At 38.6% G+C, this 27,650-nt stretch overlaps 2 protein-coding genes and 1 long non-coding RNA gene across 3 annotated transcripts; all 3 read left to right on the top strand.

Moving 5' to 3' along the window:
* Positions 1–2,373: 2,373 nt before the first annotated feature.
* si:ch211-261a10.5 (potassium channel subfamily K member 13) lies at positions 2,374–9,517 on the top strand. The gene is made up of 2 exons (XM_044032599.1): positions 2,374–2,955; positions 7,796–9,517. The coding sequence occupies exons 1-2, from the start codon at positions 2,619–2,621 to the stop codon at positions 8,611–8,613; spliced, it is 1,155 nt and encodes a 384-aa protein (XP_043888534.1). The 5' UTR covers positions 2,374–2,618; the 3' UTR covers positions 8,614–9,517.
* Positions 9,518–13,952: 4,435 nt separating this feature from the next.
* On the top strand, positions 13,953–15,659 carry LOC122773595. The gene is made up of 4 exons (XR_006360906.1): positions 13,953–14,141; positions 15,164–15,235; positions 15,457–15,484; positions 15,618–15,659. It is a non-coding gene; the product is annotated as an uncharacterized LOC122773595 (long non-coding RNA).
* Positions 15,660–17,600: 1,941 nt separating this feature from the next.
* calm3a (calmodulin 3a (phosphorylase kinase, delta)) lies at positions 17,601–26,430 on the top strand. Its single transcript, XM_044032372.1, has 6 exons — positions 17,601–17,825; positions 22,802–22,832; positions 23,266–23,409; positions 24,024–24,130; positions 24,399–24,534; positions 24,683–26,430. Exons 1-6 carry the CDS (start codon positions 17,823–17,825, stop codon positions 24,709–24,711), a joined length of 450 nt encoding a protein of 149 aa, XP_043888307.1. The 5' UTR covers positions 17,601–17,822; the 3' UTR covers positions 24,712–26,430.
* Positions 26,431–27,650: the final 1,220 nt, after the last annotated feature.

The following is a 27,650-nucleotide window of genomic DNA, read 5'->3' as shown; positions in this document are numbered from 1 at the left end:
AGGTCTGTGAGAACCAGAGATCTTTCTTGTTTGTAGGTGACCAAATACTTCTTTAAAAATCCTACAATGTGATTTCCAGGATTTTTTTTCACATTCTGTCTCTCACAGTTGAAGTGTACCTATGATGAAAATTACAGACCTCTGTCATCATTTTAAGTGGGAGAACTTGCACAATCGGTGGCGGACTCATTTTTTTGCCCCACAGTACTTTGACACCTTATCTGATTTAAATCACTCTTATATGGTGTCATTAGCCGTGTGTGGAAGGGGTTGGTTTGGTATAGTATGATAACAACTTTTAGGAATATTCCATTAGGCTACTCTGGCGTAGCAGAGTAAAATTGTACAGTACAGTCAGGGTGCAGCCAGTCTAGCTCCACCCATGAAAGTCAGCTGATTGGGTGACAGAAAAACTCTAAAAATCACTAACTTGTGATTGGTCCAAATATCCCATGGGAGTCAAGGCAAACAGTCGCAGTCTATTGTCATACAAACAGACAAACAGCCACAAACCCAGCAGGACATATACTGTACAAGCTGCTGCATGGCCTCCATTGTTGTCTATTGTGTCCCGTTCGAAATTGTCATCGAAACACAAGCCTGACTCGGGGCTTTACCATTCCAAATCGTATTGTACTGTACTGTACCAAACCAAACTGTACCATGATGGAAACAACAACTGATGCCTGTTGTGCTGTGAACGGGAAGCACTAGCTCCCTGTTCCATGTGAGCAACACACTCTAGACTTTCCACTAACGCATGTGGAAACAGCATGGCTCACACAGTGTATCACTCCTGTAGACAAATACTTATTTGTCTACGGGTTCTACTTTTGGCAGGAAAAATCAGGAGGGACTGAATTAATTATTATTTGTTTTAACCCTGAATTGCACCAGACAGGTAGTTGTTCTAGAAGTGAGCTCTTCAGTAGGCAGAAAAGTCCTAAACCTGTTTGTCAGCCATACAAAAAGAAAAGGATTGATAATGGACTCAGCCAATAGCAGATAGCCATTATATTTGTGTAGATGAATCTTCTGGTTAATGCCTACTTGCCACTCCTTTCACAATCGTGTAACACTGCAAATGTCTTCCTAAAGCTACTGCAATACTATAATGCACTATGATTCACATTAATAGTATTGCATCTCTGTACTTATATTATTGCCAGTGTGGCAGTTTGAAACAACTGAAAACCTCAGTGTGTTCAGTGCCAGACAACAAGTCAGCTACTTCCCAAAACCACAATGTTCTCTGATTGTAGTATTGACACTAATCAATACTATAACAAGACTAACACTGTGTGTCTTATTCTTCTGTATGTGTAACATATAGAGAGCTGTGTCTTCTGCAGAACCACTTGGAGTATCATCTACAGTTTTGTTTTTTAATACTAACTCGTTAAGCCACATTCTTTTACTTGTTTTTTTTACACCCAGCTACATACAAAACTTATTATATACTTTGTACCGTGACTGTACTGTGTGTTTACATGCAAATGACACAATCATGTGACAAATGATAAAGCTGTACTGTAATTAAGCTCATCAGAAAATATCATTCATGAATAATGTTAAGTTTTTCTGTATTTTATTTTATTTTTATGTTGCATTTGTGTGTTAGTAGTACAATCCCAATCAGCTTTCACCATGGTGCCTTGTATCTGGGATTCTCTATACATTTTTTTTTCTGCATGTTACAAAACCCATTGTGGGCGTCTCTTTACTATTCTTCTACTAAACGAGCATTTGGAAAAAGAACAAAAATATCTTGTGGTTTGTCTTGTCTGTGCCATTGTTTGTTGTTTCGTCATTACTTGGATGTTGTAGGAGGTTGCCTTTACTCACACACTTTGATCGACTAATATGGATCAAAGGGAATGTTTTTTCTGGAATTGTAGATGGAATGGAAAGACACGTAAGAGCAAACTATCTTCTGAGAGAGAGAGAGAGAGAGAGAGAGAAGGCCAAAACACTGTCTGTTCTTCAGTGTTGTGAGCTGTGTCTGAGGTGGAAGGCAGCCAGTGTGAAACTGTGTGCCGTCATGATCTAAGGACAGGGGATGATACACACACCATCAGGCACCATCTTCAGATCTGAATCCCACAATTTTAGTCATATGTAAGTAATGTGCTGTTTAGAATCTGATCAGCTGAAAAACCTTGGAAGTCTGAGCAAATCTTAAAATCCTCTTTAGAGTAAAGACAATAATTAATAAGACTCAGTAATAGTAAGGTGTACTTGGAAGAAAAGGCAACAGGAGTGCGTGTGTTTGCGTGTTTTTGTGGCATGTCATAAAAGGAGAGTAAAGATGGATTATTGAGCTGGTGATAAGCAGTCACCATGCATACACAGATCATTAAAGTCTCAGTTAAAGCCACCTGCACACTCACAAGATCTCAGACCAGTTACCAGCATAGTTACTGATATAAGTAGCATTAATTCAAGACTTGTACTGGATAATTACCTAGAATTGTTTAGAAAAACTAGAAAACTAAGGGAAGAATGCCTTGGACTAACATCTGCCTCGACTGATGGCATAGATCAACTATGCAAATATTATTTACTTTGCACTTTACCGTTTTATCCTACGTGAAAAAGAAAATCTGCCACAAGTGACAATGAAGAAAGATTGCGTTTGCTGCTGCCCATCCCTGATCCCCAGCAGGGAAACCACTCATTTCTATGTACTCGGTCTGCTCATTGCTCTTTACATGCTGGCTGGTGCTGCAGTATTTTCTTCCTTGGAGAGACCAGCAGAGATACAGGCTCACCAGCTCTGGGAAAAGAGGTTAACAGACTTCAGCCATGAGCATAAAATTAGTTGTGAGGACCTGAAAAATCTGTTGCTGCATTATGAAGAAGCCAGGACAGCAGGCATCCGGATAGATCAAGGCAGAGCCCTGTGGGACATCTCTGGTGCCTTCTACTTTGTAGGAACTGTTGTCTCCACCATTGGTGAGTCACGGTGCACTGAAAACAAGGGTAAAACTGTGAAAAATGACTGTTTCATATGCTATCTTAAGTTTGTATGTAAGTGTTCTACATTCAAGTTTTTTCTTTTTGTTTTTTGTCAACTATTTTCTTATATATAGTATGTATATATATATATATATACACACACATATATATACATATATATGTATATATATATATGTATATATATGTATATATATATATACATATATATATACACAACCTTTGTACATAATTTATATAAGAAGGTCATGATTTTGATGTGCAAACGTTGGCAACTTAGAACAATGAAGTACAAAACCATGTAATGTGACATGCCCCATTACTCTTTAGATATTATGTTGTTTAGACCTAATCCTAACACATGACCTAATCTACAACTAAACACTGACAACTGAAACTGACTAGACATGTAAAGCCGTATTGATTTGGGAGGGCAACAGGGGAGATGTGTGCCAAACCCCACAGTCTGTCAAAATCAATATTTTACCTGTGTCTATTGTGGACGGACATTACTTCCAACATAAAAATGAAACCAGCCTCATCTCCGAGAATCAATTTACAGCCTTCCTATTTTGAAACACTATCTTTTGGCATTCCCTGTCTCTGTGGAAACTCCGTAAGGCATTGTAATAAAACTACAAGATTAATTTCCTTTCTGTAACAACCTCCATATTTACTGACTGCGGCCATACAAATCCCTGATGTATGGCTACACATCAGGGATTTGTATCACTGACAAATACCTCCTGGCGAAGTTTTTTGTTTGTTTGCTTGTACTTTTGTTAATCACTGTAGGGAAATTCCTCGCGGCATTAAACTGGCCCTCTACCAGGAACCTTCCTAGAACAAGGCAATCAGAGATGGCAGAGATAGAGCGTTTGACTCCAGATCAGAAGGTGGTGTGTTTGAATCTACGTCAGAGTCAAAATTCTAAATTTTAACATTGCCTCTGCCAGCCTTCGTTGCTCATATTACAAGCAAGTGCAGAAGCACACACACACACATAGACAGAGCCACCAGAATCTATTTATCACAGCACAGCTGGCCACTGTGCAATGCTGCTATCATGACTAAACCTTGCCGGCAATTTAACATTGTTTAAACAATGTTGGATGTGGACTGGATTGCAGGGCTTTGAAGGCACAGCCCCGTCTCAATGGAGACTCCACATACCAGAGAGTCATAAACTTGATGAGCCTGTCTGTATAAACAACAAGGCAATCAGAGGCGACAGACTTCACCCCATACGTGCAACAAGCCTCTGTCGGCCTCTGTTAGGCAAGTGAGGAAACACAAACAGACAGGTAGACACACAGAGCCACTAAAAACAATACTTCCCTCCCATTCGATGGGGTTAAGTAACAAAAAGAGAGAAAGCGAGAGCAGTGCACCAACACAACCCTGCCCACTCGGTGTTGTCACAACAATAAAATCAACCTTTATTTCTTAATGATGAGATCTTGATATACATGAGTTAGGGAAAAGATGCATACTTCCTTATTTGTTGGCCGCTGTTCTCTGTTTCCCCAAAAGATCTAAGTAAAGCCACAACATGACCCATGACCTTGAGGAAAAGTTGTTGTCTCCATTTTAGATGACTACAGAGTAAGGTTTGTACATGTGTGCAAACATCTAGACCAGGGGTGTCAAACTCATTGTAAGTCAGGGGCCACAAACGATCCGTGTTCTCAATAAAGAATAAAGAATAGCATAATAACTTAGAAACAACAAGAACTCCAATATGTTCAATTTGTTTTACATTTAATGAATCTTTTCATAAAACGTATTATGAAAAACCTGAAAATGCTATGCTTAAGTTTACCAGTTGCATTGCAACTTACAGATCACAGTGGGTCTACAAAGACATTACAAAACATTTACACATATGATTAGAACATGTTAAGATCTAGAAATGATTTTACGACACATCTATGTAGTATTCCTGAAACTAAATGATGTGACCCCAGGGGACAAATTAGGAATGACTGTATGTATAACTACATAATTGTAGATTATCTTCAATGTAGTGTTAACTTTCCTGCTCTGCTTCTGGACAGTAGTTGCGGAAGCAAAGTGGAGATATTATAACCTCCAGAGCTGGAGCTGTGGCTGCTCCAGGATAACACCTTTACTTCTACAGATAGAGGTTAAACTCTAGATACTCAGGTGATCTGGAAGATTCTAAGCGTTTATTTCTCTCAACAGGCTCGGAACACAATACATATTTCAGTACGTTTACATTCACAGCTTAGTTGAGCTAAGGCCGTAGTCTGACTAAGACAGACAATTGGACAACTTGCCAAGTTTGAGTATACATGCAGAGGAGAAAAAGGATTTATTGGCCAGGTACGTCTGACTCCGCCTCTGTAGGTGGCGCTGTATCTCTCTGTAAGCTAGTGCATATGGAAGGAGTTTCTTGTTGACCTGTACGTGCATGCACAGAACGCCAAGTTCCACTCTGTTCCAACTAAGTGTAATAATGCTGGAGTAATCGGACTATGAATCGCATTATCCAGGTATGTTAGTCCGATTAAGTCTAGCTCGCGTTTAGTTGGACTAACGTGTTTGCATGACAGTAAGAAAACCAAATGATTGTCTTAGTCTAAAATCAGACTTTTAACGTGCATGTAAACCTGCCGAGTGTGTTAATGCTCTCCACAGTGCTATGGATCGTGACCACCATGTTGACCACCTGGTCAGAGGCATGGACTGGCAACAGAAAATGGCAGCACTTGCAAACAGAACAAATGACCGCTCGCATGAGTATGGTTATGGCAAAAAGTGCTTTTTCTTCAACATTTACAGGTTTTCTTATTCGCCAAGAGTGTAGAAAAAAAATTAAAATCTGGTCATTATCCTGGGAACATAAACACAAGGAAGGACAGAGGGAAGGAAGGCAGTGGGTGGTGAGGGGTTAATGATGTTCATTAACCCCTCACACCCCACTGCCTTCCTTCCCTCTGTAAAGAGCTCTATACACACCTGTGGACTATTTTTACGCTGCCAGTAGACAACATTAAAGAATGGAATTCCATTCTTTAATGTTGTTTACTGGCAGCGCAAAAATAGTCCACAGGTACAAAGGTCACAATAAGTACGTGTACAATAAAACGTGGAGGAACCATCAACACATCTGTGGTTTGAAAAGAAAAAAAATCTCACAGGGCCTCTGAAACCCTGTTTCCTTGTAATAATGATGTTTATTCATTTATGCAAGGCTCCTATGCACACTCTTGTCTGTGGTTATGTATAGAAAACAAAGCAGTGTATAGTCCCCTGGATGTTGTGTGGCTCGGTCTCTATCAAACACCATGTTGGCAGCAAAAGATGCAACAAAAATGAAAGGGACCAGTGCTAGATTCAACCTTACAGTTCACAGTCTTTTCACTGCACACTTTAAATCCATGGAGATCCACCAATCACAAAACTTGATGGGCTGAAGAAATCTGATCCTTATAACGAAGACTGTCCTCCCACGAAACATACATATAGGTCGTATGCAGGAATTACGATCTATACAGTGCCCCTAACGGTAGTTTCATCTAGTACCTTGGATCTGCTGTCATCCAGTAGCTTCGCTGAGGTTCCCACTGACAGTTTGCTTAGTTGTTAAAGCTATTAGACTAATTTTACTCATTTAAATTTTTGCTTCTACTCTAATCTTTTTTTGGAGGGCTTGTTTTTATAACGTGTGCTTTTTACAAGTTCAAAAACAGCCGTAGAGGCGTTATTCCAGACCTGTTGTATCCTGACATCTTCAATTTCCTGATTAACTTCCCTTCATCTTACTGGAGAGACGCAATGAAAATTCACAAGAGCCTGGTGGGAACTAAATGGACGCAATCTGGCTTTGTGACAAACATTCAAGTCTGGAGTCTACCTGCTACGGATGGAGCCTTTCGTCAGTACTTTGCATTCTTTGCAAGGAAGCCGGAATGACGGAGCAATACCACCGGGAATTGTGGGGAAAATGATAGGAAAAAGGGCCTATGTACAGGGTTTTAAAAATGCCAGAAAGTTTTGAAGAGCATCTCTACAAGATGGTGTGGAATTATATCCATCTGTAGGATGTAGGATGCATATCCCGTGTTAAGTGTGCGTCAGTTAGTTTAGTTTGTGTGTACTCCTGGTTTTATTTTGTGAAGGGTTTTTCTTCCTTCCTGTCTGCACTTCATCTGTCTTGTCTAATCAGTTCATGCACCATTAAATACGCCCTCCTCCCTTTGTCTTGTGCCAGTGCGTGGGGTATGTTTCCTTGTCCTGCACTGTACAGTCCCCTTTTGGATTCCTATGTCAGCTTCATCTTGTTCCTTGTGCCTGACTCACTCTGACCCTGTTTTTCCTTTGTCAAAACAAGGCAATCAGACCACGACAGGAAAAGGATCCAGAATAGCTTGGAGGTCACAGAGAGTGTCAATACCGCTTGTGTTTTAAAATAAAATAATCGCTTCAATGGCCGCTGTGTTTGTTGATGCCTGCAACTTGGTACTCAGTACTCCACCTCTAGTGGAAGTATTGCGCAAAACATCCATACCAATGTAAAAGAAGCACAGAGGTATGCAGGGTAGTGACAGACATATTTGGGATGGATGGATATATAAATGGGCCTTATGTGTTGCATTAGCATAACGTAGGTATTGGCAACTGGCAGTGTAAAGTAAATAATTGTTGTGTTAATAAATGAATACATTTATTAAAAGTTCACTTCCCATTGTGCAAAGGGAAAACAATATTTCAGTGGTATTGTTGAAATTCCTTATGTAATGTTATCAATATCTGATTAAAGGATGTGTTCTTTAACCTGTCGTGTTTCTCGCAGGATTCGGAATGACTGCACCGTCCACTGTGACAGGGAAGGTCTTGCTTGTTTTCTATGGACTGTTGGGATGCTCAGCTACCATACTCTTCTTCAATCTCTTCCTGGAGAGAGTCCTAACGTTGCTGAGCCTCCAGAAATTCTGGTGCCACAGACGAAGGAGCACTCACAGAGAACTGGAGCGAAGTGCGGGTGACAGGCATGAGGAATGGAAACCATCTGTGTACCAAATCACACTCATCCTTTTTGCTGCTGTCCTGCTGGTTGCATGTGGGGCTGCCTCCCTCTATTCAGCCATGGAGGGCTGGACTTTCCTGGAGTCACTCTATTTCTGCTTTGTAGCATTCAGCACTGTGGGCTTTGGGGACTTTGTAAGCAGCCAGAGAGCACAACATGAGGACATCCGGGTGTACCAGGTGGCTAATTGTCTCCTTATGCTCTTAGGAGTGTGTTGCACTTACTCCCTCTTTAATGCCATCTCCGTGATCATCAAACAGGGACTGAACTGGTTGCTGAAGACACTGGCCTGGGTGTATATGGGAATCCGCCACTTCAGACTGCAACTCAAACGACCATTCAAACTCCACTTTACTGACTCTGAGCAAACTGTACGCTGTAGTGAAAATGACACTCTACATAAGCAACAAGTGCAGACATTTTCCAGCTCAGCCCACAGTTTGTTGTGGCATTTCTGTGCCCCCAGCGCTATTGGTAAATGTCTTTGTGATGAGGCTACAGTAAAAACAGTCTGCCACAGAAGCTATGATAGGATGACACAAGGCGAGAGGAAATGTGAAAATAATGTTGTCTCAGTTCAGTGAAACACGGCCGATATACTCTGATTGTCTGATAAAAGAATTTATCACATTTCAAGCACAAATCACCAATATGACAATATCTTCAACATGAACTACTACTGTTAAGTAGAAAATACAGGAACACACACAATGAACAGTTTTGCACATCTTAAAACCAACTCTTTCAAACAGCACCTGCACTTGACTTAAGAAGATGGCATGATATGACGACTAAAAAGACACAGCAATATAAACATTTTCCTTAACCCAAATAGTGTCAATTTTAAAAGTCAATTTCCTGAATGGTCTTGATGAGGTGAGGAAAATAAAGAAATAATGACAGTCAAGTTAATATTAATCTATATTCTTATAAATATACTGTGTTTTGTATATCTTTATAATGTAAACTGATTTGTATTTCTCCACATTAAGTTGGTGTGCTGCAGAGGTGCTGCAAAGAGGAACAGCTGAAAGAGGTCACAGAGTGGCTATGTTCATGTGTGAAGTCACAAAAGGTTTACGGAGAGCCACGTTCGCTGAGTGACCTGTGAGGGTATGATACATACATAATATTGGAAATAACACAAATTGGCAGCCACCCAAGGAAAGAGTAGATGGCAGGTGTTTGGCTGAGAGCCCAAGTGTTCCAAAAAACTGCTAACTCAGTAATAAAAATAGCCAATTAGAGTGAGAGGGGGAAAAAAAACCTCACAGTAATAAAAACAAGGAAGAGAACAGAAGCTGAGACACCTGTAAATCAGCTTGACATGGGCTAATGGGGGAAAACATGATACAAGATCAATAAAAAGAAAGGTGGGGAAGTGAGGGGGATGACCTACTTTTACTGTATAAATAAGGGATGTTCAGCAACTGTAAGTTCAGTAAGTGTTTAATTGTGGATCCAGAATTAAATGGTTTTTGATCTGAAGGAGAACGGCTTCAACTCTTTATTTTTTCGATGCAACAATAGCTGATGTACCAAGAAACGTAGTTGATTTTCTCAAGAAACCCCACTACGACAGTCTAACTTCAGCTTGCAACACTAATGGCACATTTCCTCGCCTCGCCGCGGCACAGTTTAAGTAGCGTTTCCACTAGCCTAGTACCTGGTACCAGGTACTATTTTTAGTACCTGTTCAGGCGAGGTTCCAAGTGTGCTTAAAAGCAGGTACTATGCGATGATTGGTCAGACTCCCGGCCGCTGAGTCCCGTCACAGGAAGAGACCTCCCACACACAAATCAAGCCAAACAGCGCCGAAATGTAGATCACTTAAAATTATTTAACAATCCTAACAACATGGGTTAATCTCCAACAACTACCAGGGAAACCTCTATATTTAACAGGAGTCTTTTAAAGTGGAGTGGTGTATTTAGGGACAGCACCGCTGATTGTGAGCCACAGACTGCTGCCGTTGTAGTCTGTGGAGTAGGAGGCTTTACTCCGGAGACGTGTGGACAGAAATCAAGCCGAACAGTGCCGAATTGTAGATAAATGTACTTAACAATCCTAAAAACGTGGGTTAATCTCCAACAACTACAGTGTGTGTGGTGCAAAGTCACTAGTCACTCGTGTGTGTGTGTGTGGGTCGCGTATAAAACAAGTCACCGCAGTTTCACTCAGCCATACAGTGATGACTCCGCCCACGTTAAGTAGGTACTTTTTTGTAGTGGAGCTGCAACCTAATTGTGCCGTGTAAAGCTGTGCGATACTGAGAAATTTGGTATCGATCCAATACCAAGTAAATACAGGGCCAGTATTGCCGATACTGATATTGATACCAATACCGATACTTTTTACTACTACCACCTACTTTTGTGTAGGGGAGAGAAATGTATCATGATTTATTAAGTGAATGCATCATCAATATGCAAATTTGACGGAAAACTAGAATTTTCATGATTATTTAATTATTTCGTAAATTTTCCTTTAATTAACCATGTTTATGATGATAACAAAACACAGGACAAAGTTTTCAGGCAAATAAAAATACTATTATTAAGTAACTCAGAAATATTGTTTACATTTTTCTGTTTTATTGAGCTTCTTCTCTCACTTACTGTCATGTGTCGATGTTAAAGACAAGGAGAAACCAAACCGTCGTGTTAATGATGAGCTGATTTATTCAGACTGAGTTGCTACTGCTAATCGAGCATAACACAGGCACGTACCTAACAACGTCCTCATGTATCACGTGGTGACGTCACTGCCGCGACTACAGCAACCTGTAGTTACTTATCACAACACTAACTGACCTGCCTTGGAGAAAATCCTTTCTCAGGTATGTTGCAATTACTGTCAGAAAAATAAAAATACTTTTATTAAGTAACTCAGAAATGTTTATAGAAAACTTAAAACTTAAATTTCCCTCTTGGGGTGGTAATCTGCATTTGCAATTAACAACATCGCAAACATCGCAGGTTGCAGTGGTTTGATTTACGGCTGTAAAAAACCTCCAAACAGCGCTCCTCTTCCGCTCTGCCATCACGCAGCCACAACAGTGCGATGTTCGCCTCGCAGTGAGTGAGTGAATGTTGCAGTGGAGGGGGGAGGGGGTTGGCAGCGGTAAAGGGCAGGGGCTAAATGAGCATGAGTCAAGTGAGAGAAGAGCGGTGTTGTACAGCCAGTCAGTCACTCTGTAAATGCCTGGAGTTGTACAGAAGAGAAACTGAAAATTAAGAATCGATCTCATCACACAAGTATCGATCAATACCCAATACCAATGTTAGTATCGACACTATCAATATTTTAGATCGAGGCGAGGTGAGTAGAGCCAGGGGAAATGTGCCATAAGTTCCTTATTGTAAAGAATTACATTTACACTGCAATTTACAAAACATGCTTATTATGCCCCATTTATCTGCAGTCAACTGTAAACAAGATGAAAAAGATTAGATATGGTTCAACCCTAGGGAGATCATATGCAGTTCAGAGTACAACACACCACTAAGATGGACACATTAGAATCGCCTGATAACCTGGGGCCATGGGTGTTGTACACTTAACAAGTATCACTGCATCCGCCTATGAGGTATAAGATGTTTTTGTAATGGTAACACATGACACTGAGTCAGGTGGTGAGTCATACATTACATTTTTGTATGTTTATTTCGGTCATGACATTTAGATCACTCATCACACAACAATGCAGTTGTTGACAGGCAAATCAGACTCCATGAGTTTCTGTACATGTGTCCATGATATCCCACACGTTGATGACTAAAACGCTCAGTCCTTATAGGAAAAAAGCTGCAGGATACACTCAAGTCTCACGGCCATATATCGGATATATCTGATCTGGGACCACATACTGAAATAACAGGCGTCATCTCACCACTAAAAAAAAAAAAATCAGACCTGAGTCTCCACAGCCTGCTTATATGAACCTAGACATTTGGAGTTGCCTTTAAAAATCAGTAGTTATAATAATATCACTTTACTTGTGGTTTTATATGTACAGTTGTTGTGACCAAAAACAGTCTGTCATTTTTACACTCTGCCCCGTGCTGGCAGCGTAATGAAAACATACTTGACATACTTGACATACACAACAGAACTGAATCTGTAAAATAAATATAACTATAGAAGAAAATAATATTTTCTTCAGGTGTTACACAGACAACACAGCTGTGGAATGAACAAACTACAGGAGTGAGGTGAGATGGCCGCTGAGGTGAAGACAACAAACTCTCTCTGAATGTGGAGAAGACAAAAGAGATTGTTGTGAACCTCAGTTTGCACATACAGCCCTGGAATATTTTTGCATGCCCTTGGTTTTTTGGTTTTTTTTAATGATAACCTGTTGCACTTTAGCAATTAACTTTCAATCCTCTGTATGTCCTGTACATATGGCAAAAGTGACAATAAAGCAAACCTTAACCTCATTGATCAGCTCCTCAAATCAATACTTCCTTCTTCTCAACACAATCTGTTCACTTGCTAGAACATTTCCATCTGTGTCATTATCACTTTAACCCACTGCACATGCTTTACACCTCACTTTCATCATTTTCCTCTGCCTAGACTCACAGTATGTCCCTTTACTTCATTGTTCCACTTGCAAGTCTCCCGTCTTCTGTACTGTAGACTTCAAAATGTTTAAATTGTTAACTCCATTCATAAATGTGTTCTTTTCCCACAGCAACCTCTTTGCCATGTCTGATGCAGATGATGGACAATGTGCCCCTCTGCTGGAGGGCCTTGCAATCTACACTTATTTAGTGGAAGCTTTCGAAAACTGTCACATAAAACCATACGTCTTTATAATTTAATTTAATTGAAACCTTAATTCATATACAAGAAATTTACCTTTTCTTTTTAGATAGAGACCAGCAGTGTTAATGGCACATAAAATAATTAAAAAGCTATTGGCAGCAGTGTAAAAACACTCCACACTAGGGTCGGAGGGTGAAAGAACAACCAAAGAGGTGAAGAAGAACAAAATTTGACAGTAAGACAAACAAACAAATGTAACCAAAATATAACCTCCTTGGTGGAGGTAATGAATTGTCTTTCTACTGTATGACGTATAGTCCACATAATATATTATATATTGTGTGATGATAAGGCTTTCTTTCACCCACCACCAAAGGATTATGCATGACCCATTAAATATTCACACACATTTTTTATCAGCATTAGTGTTAGGCTAAAACGTTGGCTAAAAAAAAATACAGGGAGAGAGAAAGGACCATGTTTCATTAGACATAACTCCTGTTTGTGTGACATAGCTGTGACGTAGATTGTAAAATAGGCAACATATACACTGATATGTTTTACGAATAAAAGCATCTCCATTTGGACAACATGGTCACATGACAATTTAGATGTTAACATAAAAATGGTGGCATAATGTAAGAAATATAAGTCTCTGTTTCTCCAAACAAAAACTCAACCACACAGTTTTCAGAATGTAAAGGCAGTTGTGGGTTTTGTCCACACTAGCATACACGCCCAGATATAGTCCACACTAAAACAAAACCCTGCAATGTTCAGAATAAACGTCACCATTTATGTGGAGATATGAAGAACAATTAAAATAAAAGCAAATAGAAAGTGTCTTTCTCCTCTTTATTTAGCCAAAGATGACAAAGTAACAGTGAAAATAACGGTGTTTGTGATGTACTTTATAAATACAATATAATCCTATTTTTATCCTAGAGTATCACGAATACAAAACACAGAGGCAAAGGAGGGAAATGTAAATACTTTGTGAATATAGCATAAAAGAGGAGACTGACCAATTGATTGGTGACACACAGCAACACATGATCATCTTCACTCAGGTGTTTTCGATTAGCTGATGACCGCGGATTCCTCCAGCCAACGTCGGTTCAGTGCTGTTACTTAAGAGAAGGCACACAAACGAGCTGCAACACGGAAAATAGGGTGATGCTGCTTAACTACAGAAACTGTTCCTGAAGTAGCTAACAAAACTATCGCGGTGTGACGTCAGACGCCGACAATTGGTCTTGTGAAGCAACTCGGAACAAAGAAATACGGCATGGAGATTCAAGATGGTGACCTGGTCCATTTTAAGGACTTGTCCAGAATGGTGAGTAAATTTTGTCAAGTTGTCTTTATGATCGCTCTGTTGGCTCAATTATGTAATGTTGGCTTTTATTATATGCTCAAAAGGTTACTTGACTTAGTGTTAGCAAAGCAATGCCTCATTGTCTGCTTAATTCTGCCTTTAATGTTATCTTAATTATATGCTTAATATTAGCTTTAGCTCAATGTTAGTCTAACTGTGCCTCGTCAGCTCAATTCTGCCTTAATGTTAGGGTTAGCTCAAATTCGGCTAAGTTATTTGCTCGAAATTAGAATTAGGTCAATGGTAGCCACACTGCCTCATTGTTTCAATTCTGCCTTAATATTTGCACATTTACTCAATTTTAGCTTTGGCTCAATGTAATTGGGGTTTTCTCACTGTTGGCCCAATTGTGGCTTAATGTTATCTTTATTACTCACTATATTAGCTTTGGCTCATTGTTGTTTGTACTTTGTACAAGCTTAAATGTGGGCCAAAAGTGGCTGAATTATTTCTTAGTTTCAATTTTGACACATTATCTGAATTGGTGACCAATTTGTCAGGCCACAGCAGGTAAGTCATTGGAGTAAATGGGGCTGCAAATGGTCATTTTAATTCAATCTGATTTAATTTCATGATTAGTCCACAAAATGTTAAATGTTGACCACTGTTTCTCAAATTTCTAAATGATCTACTCAATCCAAAATTGTCAATGGTTTCTTTTTTATATGGAGCAAAGAAATGAGCAAATAACCACACTTTACATAAAAACAAAAACTGTCTGAAACACTTGAACCAATAAATCCATTATCAAAATACTTAGATGAAATAAGCCTTAAACAAGTTAAAATGGCTGCTTTGCCATGTTTAGTCACTGTTGCATCCAATGTCATTACTAGTGTTTTTCACTGGAAATATTTAATAGTATTTTTAATGTTTTGTTAAATGTTTAAAGGCAGATTCAGGGTTACACACAGAAAAGTCTTGTTTAAATATCTCTAACCTTTTCTTTAATGCTGTTAAAATACAAACTTTTTTTCTAAAAGGAACAAACCTCTGCTTCCTGTCTGGAGACCTGGTCAGACACGCCCAGCTTCAAAGACCTCAGACTGTGAAAGGTGAGTGATACATAGATGATTTACTACCTCAACCGAACCTTAAGGACTAATTAACACAATATATTGAACTGACCAATACAGCATTAATTTCAATGCAGCTTATTTAAAACTAGTGTGGCTGAGGACATTTTTAGACTAGAAGTTAACAAAAGTCAATTCTCCATCAGCTTTATTCTACTATTGTTTGATATTATGTTAATTTCTTCATGTCTTTCTTTCAGGTTGATCTTCATGAAGCGCTTCAAACAGGTGTCATTTATTTTTAATTCCTTTACCCCCCAGAATGCATTACGTGTTGGTCACATGGTCTGGCGAGCTTGATAATGTGATCATGAGTCCGCACAACTTTTTTGACATATGCACTGTGTGAGCAACTCCATAGGAATGAACGGAGCCAAAGGGTGGTGCTGTGTCCAGTTCTTATAATGCATCCATGACAAAACCTCACTCGGTCACAAGTATCCATTCTTACAACACATGTAAGTCTCCAACTGAGCGCTCACAGTATAATTTACAGGTCAGTTGCAGCAACTGGGACATTCCCTTCAATTTACAAATGCCATTCCCGTGGCATTGGTAAATCTGTTTCAGGATTTTTAAAAGTGTTTTGCAGTTTGTAAATTTGTTAACTTGTTTCTATAGTTTCAGGTTTTGCTGGTTACTACTGGTTTGCACTTCCAGGCCACCGTAGAATAGTTATGAGATGCTCAGAGGGGTTTCTGCTCAGTCGTTGATATTGAAGTAGATGTAGTGTGACGATGCAGGGTTTGTCTTAAAGGGCTGCCATTTCAAGTGCTTGAACTAATATTTCCTTTTTAGCTCCAAAAAAGGTTAAGTCAATTGTTTTGGTTTTTTTTCCCCCTTTGGGTACTCTAAGCTGCTGTACACTAGTTTTGCCATTCACTTATATACAGCCCATTTATGTGCAGTGCATCACTCTTCTTTCATACCATTAAGTGTCTTGCCCAATGACAAGTCGGCATATAGGGTATTGATCCCACAACCTTCAAGTTGAAAGACGACTCGCTCCACCACTGAGCTACTGTTGCCCCATGTGTTGTCTTCAGATTGTTTAATCCATATTTACTTTATACTAAAGTGTGCTAACTTTTTCCAGATACTGTACATGAATGCCTCAATGGCTGCTACATCACTCTGCTCCACAGCTCAGAAGTTTTTATATGGACTTTACCACCTGAGCCAGAGATTCCTAGAACCCCCCCAACCACACATCACAAAACACTGTACGTGCACATGACACAGCACTAAAATGCAAACACTGCTACTTTCAGCCTATAATGATTGACATTGAAAACCTGTATTTATTGCCTTTTTATGAATCCATAATTATCTTCTGCTTTATCCTCCATGGGAGGGTATAAATTCTTGATCGTCGACTCGTATTTCTTTTTTCTATGGTTCAGTGATGAATGTTTTGACAAGTTAGTTCTTTGAACTTAAAGGTGTGGAATTTAAAAACAAATTGCATTATCTCTGCACCCTTGTCACTGCTTCATGTGTTAGTTTCATCTTAACCAGAAAACTCAAACCTTCAGGTCATGGATGTCAAAATTCTTTCTTGTTTGCCAGATCTCCTAGTTGTCTCAACATTTTTTGATGTTTACAAAATTTCCAACAAGTTCCAATAGAAATGTACTAAGTTTGCCAATCTACTACCAATCAATTGGTTATCCAAATAATTTTAAGTGTAATTGTTGCAGCACTAATTGGAAAATAACTGACACACAAACAAGTAGACCTGAAAATTATATTGTTTGGTCCACAAACAAATTTGTTTTTTTTGTAATGGAGCAAAGAAACCAAAAAATGTACCCAAGAAGTTGAAAAATCAGAACTTGTGTTTGTTTGTTTGTTTTGTTTTGTTTTTTTATATAAACGACCAACAAAAACCAACTTCAGTCTACATCACAAAATATTGAGATGAATGTTGGATAATCAAAGACAGAATGTGGGAGCCAGCTGCTTCATGCATTAGACCTTTGAACATTACTACAAAATGCAACTTGAATTTACTCTGTTAAACAATGTGTGGCGGTCCATATAGAGGTCCTCCTGAAATTCTGCAGGGCCAGGCTGCCATTGGCCCCAAGTCGGACTTTGGACATGCCTGTCTTAAGTGTACTAGTGGTGCCCTTTTTAATTTTCGCCCCTGCCCTTCCAAATTCACGCCACTGTTCTCGAGTGCGGTCGAGATTTTTTACAGAGTAAAAGGAATTATGGTTTGTTATGTGTTGAGTCCAACTGACATTTTTTAATAAACAGTGAATGTGTATTCATATTTAAATCGTTTTCATTTGTAGTGTCCGGTAAGCTGGCAAAGCACCTCGTTGAACAACTGAACAGACACACGCGGAGGGATATAGAGACAAGTGAAGCTTAACAGCACACACCGTGACCGGCGTCGTTGGATTGAGGTTTCCGGGCAACTCTGCTGCTAAGCTGACACATTCACGGACACATATTTTAACACGGTTCGATATTATTAATTATTTTTACTCGTATTACATTTTGCAACTCAAGCTGTCTGTCGAGTCGTCTCCACTGAAGTAGAAAATTCACAGGGACAATGGTGAGTAAAGGCTAACGTTAACTCGAGTTAGTGCTATGTGGACTTGCTAGCTGTGACAGCACTCTGGAAAAGAAATCCCCTCTATGTAGCCAGTCTGTTGTTATTATTAATATACATGGTAAACGGTAATCTTTACCTATGCATGCGATAAACCTTTTAGTAGCCACCAGCTACCCACTAGCAGATGTTACACTTGGCTATAAAAAGAGCACGGGGACGCTGCAGTGCTTTGGATGACCATTAAACTAATAGGTGTGTGTGTGTATATACATACATATAATCTCAACTGTTGTTTAACATTATTCAACAGATAATGACAAAACACCACCTAGTCAACTGCGCAGGTTGCACGTCGTGTAGAGAGGAAAACGGTGATTTCGCTCCCTGCTCTTAAATAAGCCATTTCATCTAATGTTTTTTTTTCCTCTCCTGTGAAAATGATTGTGTTCTGTCTGGATCGCGTTTTCCTATGTGAGTGTTTTTAACCCTTAGCTTGGAATCTTGAGTGGGCGTGGTAGTGGAGTGCTGGTGAAGCTGTGTAAAAATAGACCGTCCACTGTAAACGTGATCTTGGAACACATCTCGTTAATCTTGCAAGACATATTCTGAGTATTTTAGCGAACTGCCCTTTTCCTTAGTTGCTGCAGCACTGGTCCAGTATAGCTTCAGTCAGCAGCAGGCTACTTTTGATATTAGTGTGACATGCGCAACAAGCGAAACAAGGCCAACCGATGTGATTACATAAGAATATAAAATGCTTCTTTTTGGGGGGGCGGGGGGGTTAGGCTCTCCTCACAGCACCACCATGACAGCATCTCCTCCGTTACGTATTGCGCCATAACGTTGAGCCACCGCATTCTGCTCCCTCCGAATGATCCTGTGTGCCCCGCATTGAACCAAACCATGCTTGGTGCAGTAGGCTGCTGGACCCGCAGTGCACCCTCCAAAAAGAGAACTAACCATCACGTAAAAGCCCCATTTGTAGCACTGCCAATTAACCCTCTTCACTGCACTCTGTCCTTTTATTTTCATACAGTGTTATCGGTAATGTAACATAACATGTGGTTTGTGATATAGTCTCCCATAATGGAAACTTTGCTCATGCTACACTGATGCACGCATGCTGCATCTTTTTCATCTTCTTTCAGCTGCTCCTGATTGATGGCTATGACTCGTACTACTTTTTCATTCCTAATATCGATATTGCAAACTTGAGTGTTTACCAAGACTAATATCACAATATTTATCTATTGAAAACAACTTCAGCTACATAACTGATAAATAATCTGCGTCCAGTTGAGTGTTCCTTTATAACATATCATATGACCTTCAAGTGCACTGAGCCGACCCTGCCAGGGTAAACAGGAAGTGGATTCTCTCCTATGCACTTGTTTGCTGCATTTCAGAAAACAGTTAACAAGTAACACAATTGTGAAAATGAAGGACCAGGGTTTGCGTTTATAGCTGATCCATCAGACAATCAATTAAAGTAACTGTGAATGTTTCCAAAGAACTGTTTCTGTCCATCTTAACCACCCATTTAGGGCTGTAACTAATTATTTACACAATTTTTCATTTGATAAGTGTGTCCCCAAAATGATGTTCTGAAATGTCCTATTTTGTCCACAAACTGAAATCAATCAGTTTTCACCGTTTGATATTATCATTATTATTGTTATTAGTGTTGTTGTTATTAATAATGATGATTAAAAAAAACGAAGAGACCAAATAGATTATCAAAATAGCTGACAATTGATTTAGTAATCAATAACCAATTTATCATTGCAGCCCTACAGCCATTTACGTAATACTCCAACAGTTAAGACACATTGCCATTGCTTTAATGAAGCATTTATGTTGTAGTGTGTAAAGACAGATTTTACTTTTTTACCCCAATATCTGATTCAGTGATTTTGACTAGTGTTGGATTTATAAAGATACAATGTCTTGGACTGGCTCATATCTATAATCTACAAATTATAAGTCAACGCATTTTTTGACTTCTCTTTCCTATCCTCATTTTTGGTTTGGGATAGATCTTATGCTGTGATGATCGTATGCCCTTTTCAATTTGAAATAACATTTTTAGCACATTCTCTTTGGGCAGCATGCAGTCAGGGTTGCATGATCAGTCTAGACCCTAAAGCATGTGTAATCTTCAATTTAATTTGAGGAAATGTGATCTCTGGTGAGATTGCCAAGTATACACTGTTTTGGGCTGTCCTAGATGAAGGAGGACAACATGAAACAATCATAGCAATTTCTTTGGTTGTGACTCCAAAAGAGGCTAAAAATGGCTGTTGTCATGGTCATGTGACTAAAGATGGCCATGCTAAAACGTCATAACGACATGGATGTGGAGGTGAAACCAAGTCCTCATTCTCTTTCTGTCGCTTCTTTGGATATTTTTCTGAACATAAAAAGAATCATTGTCAGCAAGCAACTCATCCCTCTCTGTAATTTGCCACTAGCATGTGCTAATGACATTTTATCTTTCTTGCATGCAAATCTTTTACAATAACTTGATTCATAGCCCTTCGATTCAATAAGTGTTAGTATCGCATAGTCTACATACATTGTACTTGATATCATAATCAAATTACATGTCATTTGATTACGTGTCAAACAAATTAATTTGATTGACATGATCCAGAGCATAATTTGTCATGATCTTGCAAGATTGCTGAAACTGTTTTTTGTGGGTGTTACTGAGTTCTTTTCACACTCTTTGTACTTCATATTCCTCAAATATTGAACTGTGCTCTGCTCTGATCCAGACACTGCTTGCTTCAGCACAACTGACTTGGCTGACAAAGAATACTTTCTCTTGTGCCCCCCCGCGACCAAAAAAAACCCAACAGTGACTCATTGAAAATGACTCAAAGGAGACTTGCTGTTACCACCACCACACTGAGCTACAATAATGTTACCTTTTTGATTAATTATATATTTTGGGTCCTGTTAATGTGCATTACTTAGCTGTCACCAGTATTTTAAAGCTGCAGACTTGCCAATCATGACAACATGCACACAGACACAAAGCAACAAGCATTATTAAGCAATAGTTGACTCGGATGTTGATTTGATATTAATCAACTCAGCCTTGTTTGTTCAGTTAAAAAGATTCAAAGAGGTGGTTAGTTGTGGTGATATTCTGTGTGCTACATTGGCGACCCTGTTCATGTCTCACTAATTATAGCAGGCGTGAGTATTTCGGGCGGTGGAATATTTATACCCGTCCCTCATCACACTTTCTCAGCCTGAAGTGGGCATGTTGACTGACTTAGACAGGCCTGGTAAGACCTCAGAAGGATAACGGAAGGACGTCTCAGATGAATTTGAGAAATGTCCCGGCTGAATCCAAATGTGTTCATGTTGTTTTAACTCATTAAAGTAGTGCTGCAGTTTAGGAGTTGTGTGTTTTGCTTTAAATAAAAAAAAAACTACACCTGACTGCAGTAATTAAAGAAGTCTAACATTTTAAATTATATACAACACAAAAGGCCAAATCTAATACTTTATGAATAAGTTTTGATAGGATATAAGTTGTTCTGCAACTAATGAGTATTTTCAATTTGAATGTTTGTTTCCACAATCCTAAATTATTCAGTTGTTATGATGTTGTTATATGGAGCCCATACACCAGAAAATGTTCACATTTAAGAAGCTGAAAAATCATCTTGACAGCTTGTATTAATTATTGAAAAAAACCATCAAAATAGTTGAGTAATTTGGTAATTGATTAATAATGGATTAATCGAATAGTCATTGCAGCCCTAAATATAGTGCCCTGTAATCAATGTGTCCTTTATTAAATGTCGACATGATTGAGGACCGTGAGGTTAAATTGTAGATATTTTTATTCTATATATTACATCTCTAATTATACTTTGTAGTTAAGTCACAGCAACTATCAACTCTCAGATTGTATAACAGTCTTGAATTGCAATAGATTGATATGTGGTGGATTTACGTTGGCTGATTTTTACGTTTTTTTTTTGTACGATGTGCTGATAAGAAGTTCCTATCTCTCCCTTTGTTTAGTATGTTACACATATCTAACTTCCAGGTGTGACTTCATTCACTCACATTCTATGTAAACAAGTCTATGCTTTGTTGTTTTCTAGCCAATGTGACCATGACAGACTGGTACAGTACGTGTTTGTACAAGAGATTGAGAGAGATGTGAGTCAAGGAAATGGAGAGATGCAGCAGTAAGATTTTACTGCTTTCAAATGGCAAAAAAGAGATGCAAAGATATAGCAGTAAGACTTTATTCTTTTGAGATGTTAAAAGAAGGAATCAGTATCAGTATTTTCAACAAATGTAAAAGTGTCGAGCACTTTGGATGACGGAACTGAATCAGGTCAGAGGACGTCACGGTTCAGAATGTGACCACAAGTATCTCAGACCAGTTCTTAATGTGTTCTGATTTATCAGATCTCAAATTCATATGTCCTGCACCTCAAATTCATTGACGTATTTTACCTTATCTACACGGAACATATTAACACAAAGATACCATACATTGGCATAAAAAGTTTTACTTCACGTCAGAGAGTGAAATTTATATGTCGAGTCAGAGCAAGTAACAAGTAGTGTAAGTGAAATGCTGCTCTCTTTTGTGGGAAAGGGTGTTTCCTCAGTGACATTTCCTGTTTGAGTTGACAAGACAACATTTTGAACATTATGCCGTCTACTCAGTCTTCATTTTTGCTCACCTTCAAAATGAAAAGGGAACTGTGAAATTTTGGTTTACTGTAGGCAGCATTAATCATTAAATTATCTATTTTTATTTATATATATTTTTTTTTTTTAAATATAATCTTTTTGTTTTATTTTTTGTGGTTTTTTTTTAGCTTTGTTAAGGATTCTATTGTTGTGATTGATGGTTGAATGAAGATTAGCTGGTTGAACAAAAACATTCACTGTGACTCTGTCATTGTTTTATCAGAGTCTTATTCTTTTGTTAACAGGCCGACCAGTTGACTGAGGAGCAGATTGCTGGTGAGTACATACCTTAGCAGTGTTTGTTATTAGTAATTATTCCATCAGCCAATTATTACAAATTACAATTTTTGCTTGATAAATGTTGCTCAACAAGTTTTTTTCATGTGATTGTGTAGTTTACACATTCATTTTATTGAAAATACTGTACATAATAGAGAGACAGACCCACCCAGTCTTGTTGAATGGCTTGGTGTGGAAGTGAAGCATTTCTTTTGTATTATATGTTATCATTAACAAGTTTAATTGTATCAGATGGGGCAAGGAAAAGAAAACCGGTTTCAATAATCTGCCAATGGCTGCACTGATCTCTAAAAATTGGCGTCTGCCATAGAAAATCCTATATTGGTCGACTATGCTATGAAGCATGCAGTGTCTATATTGACCTGAATTGTCACTGAATACTCGGAATGTTATTTCTGTGAATGTTCAGAGTTCAAGGAGGCATTCTCACTGTTTGACAAGGATGGTGATGGTACTATCACTACAAAAGAGCTTGGAACTGTGATGCGCTCTCTGGGACAGAACCCCACTGAGGCCGAGCTGCAGGACATGATCAATGAGGTGGATGCTGATGGTGAGGATGAAACGTACAAACATACAACAAAATTACACTTGTTGTAACTTTATATTACTACCATCATCTTGTCAAATGTTCCTCTTCCTCTGGGGAGCTGGAAATATTTATGGAATCAGTACTTTGGTTTAAATTGCTATTGAGATATCATCTACTAACTAAACATCCCCACCTATACCCATGTAAAAAGCAAGAATCTTATTAAATACTCAAATTTATGTCTAATCTAAAAATAATCTGTGGTTTTCTTCTCTTGCTTAATGCAGAAATGCATAAACCTGCTCAGTTTCCATTGTCGACCTGAAATCGGTATTTCCCCAAATTAGGAATGTTTCCTCCTTGTGGAATATTTGATCCAGACCCGTCCTGTACTTTTTGAGTTGCACTGCTCACAAACAAATACACAACCTCCTTGGCAAATGTAACAATAACACTTCGTACTGGAGCCCAGCCCAATACAAAATGTGTGTTGGTTTGTTATGTACTTATGAGGATGCTGAACACTGTGAACATGTTTGTGCTCTCTCATGGACCAGCTATGAAATGGTTCACATGTGTTAATTGACGATTACCAAAATAAAAGCCCCTAAAGTTTTGTTTTTGTGATCGTGTAGGTAATGGGACAATTGACTTTCCTGAGTTCCTGACCATGATGGCCAGGAAGATGAAAGATACAGACAGTGAGGAGGAGATCAGAGAAGCTTTCAGAGTCTTTGACAAGGTGCGTTGGAGAATATTAACATTAGCTCTGTGTTTGCCATTGATCAGTTTAAGAATCCGTTGTATCCTTGTGATAACTTTATTTTCCTTAACTCCCTTTTTCATCCATACTGGACAATAATTTTCAAATGTTCAGTCACACAGGCAAAGACAAACTCTTGTTATTCGCAGTGAGAAAATTGTAGAGCTTGTACACAGAAAGGGATATTTGACTTTATATAAAATGGAGAATAAATACAATAACAGAACTCCTCTGTTGCGGCCTGCAGGACGGTAACGGCTACATCAGTGCAGCAGAGCTACGGCATGTCATGACCAACTTGGGGGAGAAGCTTACCGATGAGGAGGTGGATGAAATGATCCGTGAAGCCGACATTGACGGCGATGGTCAGGTCAACTACGAGGGTGAGATATTTGATTTTGTGTGCCTTTTCTTTGCAGGTGTTAAAATTAACAGTGATTGTAGTTACAAACTCGTATTTGTTTAGAACAAATGTCTATTGAGATGGAAACCCGCAAACTGCATAAGCATTGTTCTCTGCTCTGTTCACAGAGTTTGTCCAGATGATGACTGCCAAGTGAAGACATCACTGACATTTCTCTCAGCATTGCTTGTCCTTCCTAAGATCACTGTCTTCAAAAAAAAAACATAAAAAGGAGCAATTATCAAATGATAAACTAACTTCCCCTCAATATCACTTACATGTAGAATTTAGCATTTTCCAACTACTTCAAAGGTATCTGTTTAGCAAACACCAACAGAATAATCCCTGGAGAAGTTAATGGACCAAGCTTTAAGAGGGCAGAAGCCCTCATACTTCAGACCAAGATTTTGCTTAGACACCCAAGCTCTTGATTAATTTAGAGGAAAGAGCAACACTGAAATGGTAGCAGAATAGGAGCCCATGTCACAGTTGTATAGAGAAGCCAGCTATTCAGATCTTACCAAATAATCTTGACCATAAAAGCTGAATTGAGTACTCCTATTGCATGCACCCTTCCTGTGACAGTTTTCTTGTCGCAACAAGGAGGCTCTGATCCATTCAGAGGTACTGGTCAGAGTGTGTACACTGGAGGAACATACATTAATATATATAGTTCTATATCTGTTAAAGAATTGTGTCACTATTAATTATTGCAAGAGCAAATGGTTGCAGTGTTGGGTGTTCATTGGTGCTCGGGTTGAGATGAGATTTCTTACACCTTTGTAGAGTTTGGACAACAATGGGAGACGCCAAAGTGCTGAAGACTTTGTTCCCTCTGGGAAAGTTGAATTGTCTTGCTCTGAGTCGCGGGCTTTGCCTGCAGCACCAACTAAAGACGGTAATATGTTGTATTGCTTCAGGATGATTATTGTGAAAACACAACTTGAAGGACTGCAGTTATTACATTTGTTCTGCAAACGGATATCCTGATGATACAGTATTAATGTAATGCTTTATAAATGTGTTCTCAAATATTAATGTATTGATGACAAACCTTGGTCACAAAATATATCTATGAATATATATATATATATATATATATATATATATATATATATATATATATATATATATATATATATATACACATATATACGTGTGTGTGTGTGTATCGTAAAGTTTGCATTGCCTATTGTTGTAGTAAAATGACATGTGACATGTTTTCTCTTTGGTTTTGAGATGTGCCATAAATACTCTACACTTAAAAAAAACACCTCAGCCTTTATGCAGGACTTGTAGTTCAGTAGAATATAATAACTTACTTAATGAAATGGCATAATACATGCAGTTAAACATACTTGGTATAAATCATGTGGATATTACAAAGGTTTAGAAAATAAAAAAAACAAATGTCACACACACCAACAGCTCCTACCGTTTGTTTCACTCATATCTTGTCCTTGGTGTCTGACCTTCAGTTTGTAGTTAAGAGATTCAAACTTCACTCTGCTTGCTGTTTTAATGAACATGAATATATACTGTATATCAACCAATATCTAAATGTGATGGGCTGGGGAGGGGTGTATTTGGTTGTTAAAATGGGACGTACAGGTGGGCAGTAAATGTAGTTGTAGCAAAGAACTGAGCTTTAGATGTGACAGTGGATCCAGAAATTTGCAAAGCACGTTAGCAGAGATGACTCGGATTCCTAAAATAAGTCTGAATATTAAATGCTGCTCAGTTTGAGGCGTTGCAATTGATTACCTTTGACTCTGATGTATGGATGAAAACCGTGACAAGACTGTTTATTCTGGAGGTATCAAATATGTAAAGATGTGATATATTTTCCATAAATCAATAAACTGACTAAGCATTACTCCACCTGCATGTCATTTTCATCCTATGTGTTCATTTTACACACACCAACATTTCTGTGAGCGAAATAACTGCATTCAAACATGTAATAATGGTAAAGATATGCTTTAAACAAAAACACTGTGTCCATTATTTTCTGAAAAATACAGCAGAAACAATTTATCTATTGTTACTGAAAATATTACAAAAACCTTTTACAATGACAAAACAAATTTAAGAATAACATAAGTCATAGGTTCTGGGGTGACTGGCAGATGCAGCTTCCTTTTTAGTGGTTCTTCAAAATAACCAGGACAGTATACTGTTGAGCAAGAAATATTAATATTAATCTATTATAATTTAAATTTACCATGAAAAACATGTATTTATTTACTATTAAGTTGCACTGAGGGAGACATTGTGCAACCATATGGCTGGATCAGAATTATGTAACGGCTCATTTTCATATTTGGTATTTTTTGTTGGTCATTTCTTTTTGTCCCCAAGTCAACAGCTGACTAAAAACACATTTACAAAACAGAATATATTCCCACCAAATGTAAAACATCATCATCAAGCAATAATAACATATCACAACATTACGGCAGAACGCACATTCTCAACAGATGTAAAACATAATCAGCAATGACGACATGGCTTCACAACATGAAGATGTTATACGTGTACATAATACAAGTGTGTTATATTGTGATGCATGATAATGCCGTGCATTAAAACACAGACACACACACACTCTGCTGGTGTTAAGCCTTTGACCTAAAAACAAACTAATTCTTCTCTATATCCTCTCTGTGGCAGAAAGGAGCTCAAATCTCATGCAGACTGGGTCAGAGCCGGTCACTCTAGCCTTCACTGGAGAAACCATCCCAGGTGCAGGAGCTATGTTTAGCACCTCATCAGATTGTTATAGGAGCTTGTGGTAATCCAGGTCAGCAAGGGTCGTGACCTCCATTCTAAATGCAAACAAAAGAGTGCTGGCCTTCCTTAAGGGGACGCACGATGTGATTGGATCTGTTTTCGCACAGTAATATCGTGGTTAAGTAGATAAAGTAATGACTTTAGGAAACAGTATCCACACTGAAGAATGGCAGGAACGGGCAGGTGTGATTGTCCAGTTATGTCACGCCATCAGTCTTATGCATTACACTTTTCACTGGGCAGTTATGTGCCGTCTTCATCAGCCATGCTTTAGATATAAAGCAGGCATTTAAGATTGCAATA

This window comes from Solea senegalensis, linkage group LG8 (genome assembly GCF_019176455.1).
Source record: "Solea senegalensis isolate Sse05_10M linkage group LG8, IFAPA_SoseM_1, whole genome shotgun sequence".
Taxonomy (NCBI): domain Eukaryota; kingdom Metazoa; phylum Chordata; class Actinopteri; order Pleuronectiformes; family Soleidae; genus Solea; species Solea senegalensis.
This window is presented reverse-complemented; position numbering and strand designations above follow the sequence as displayed.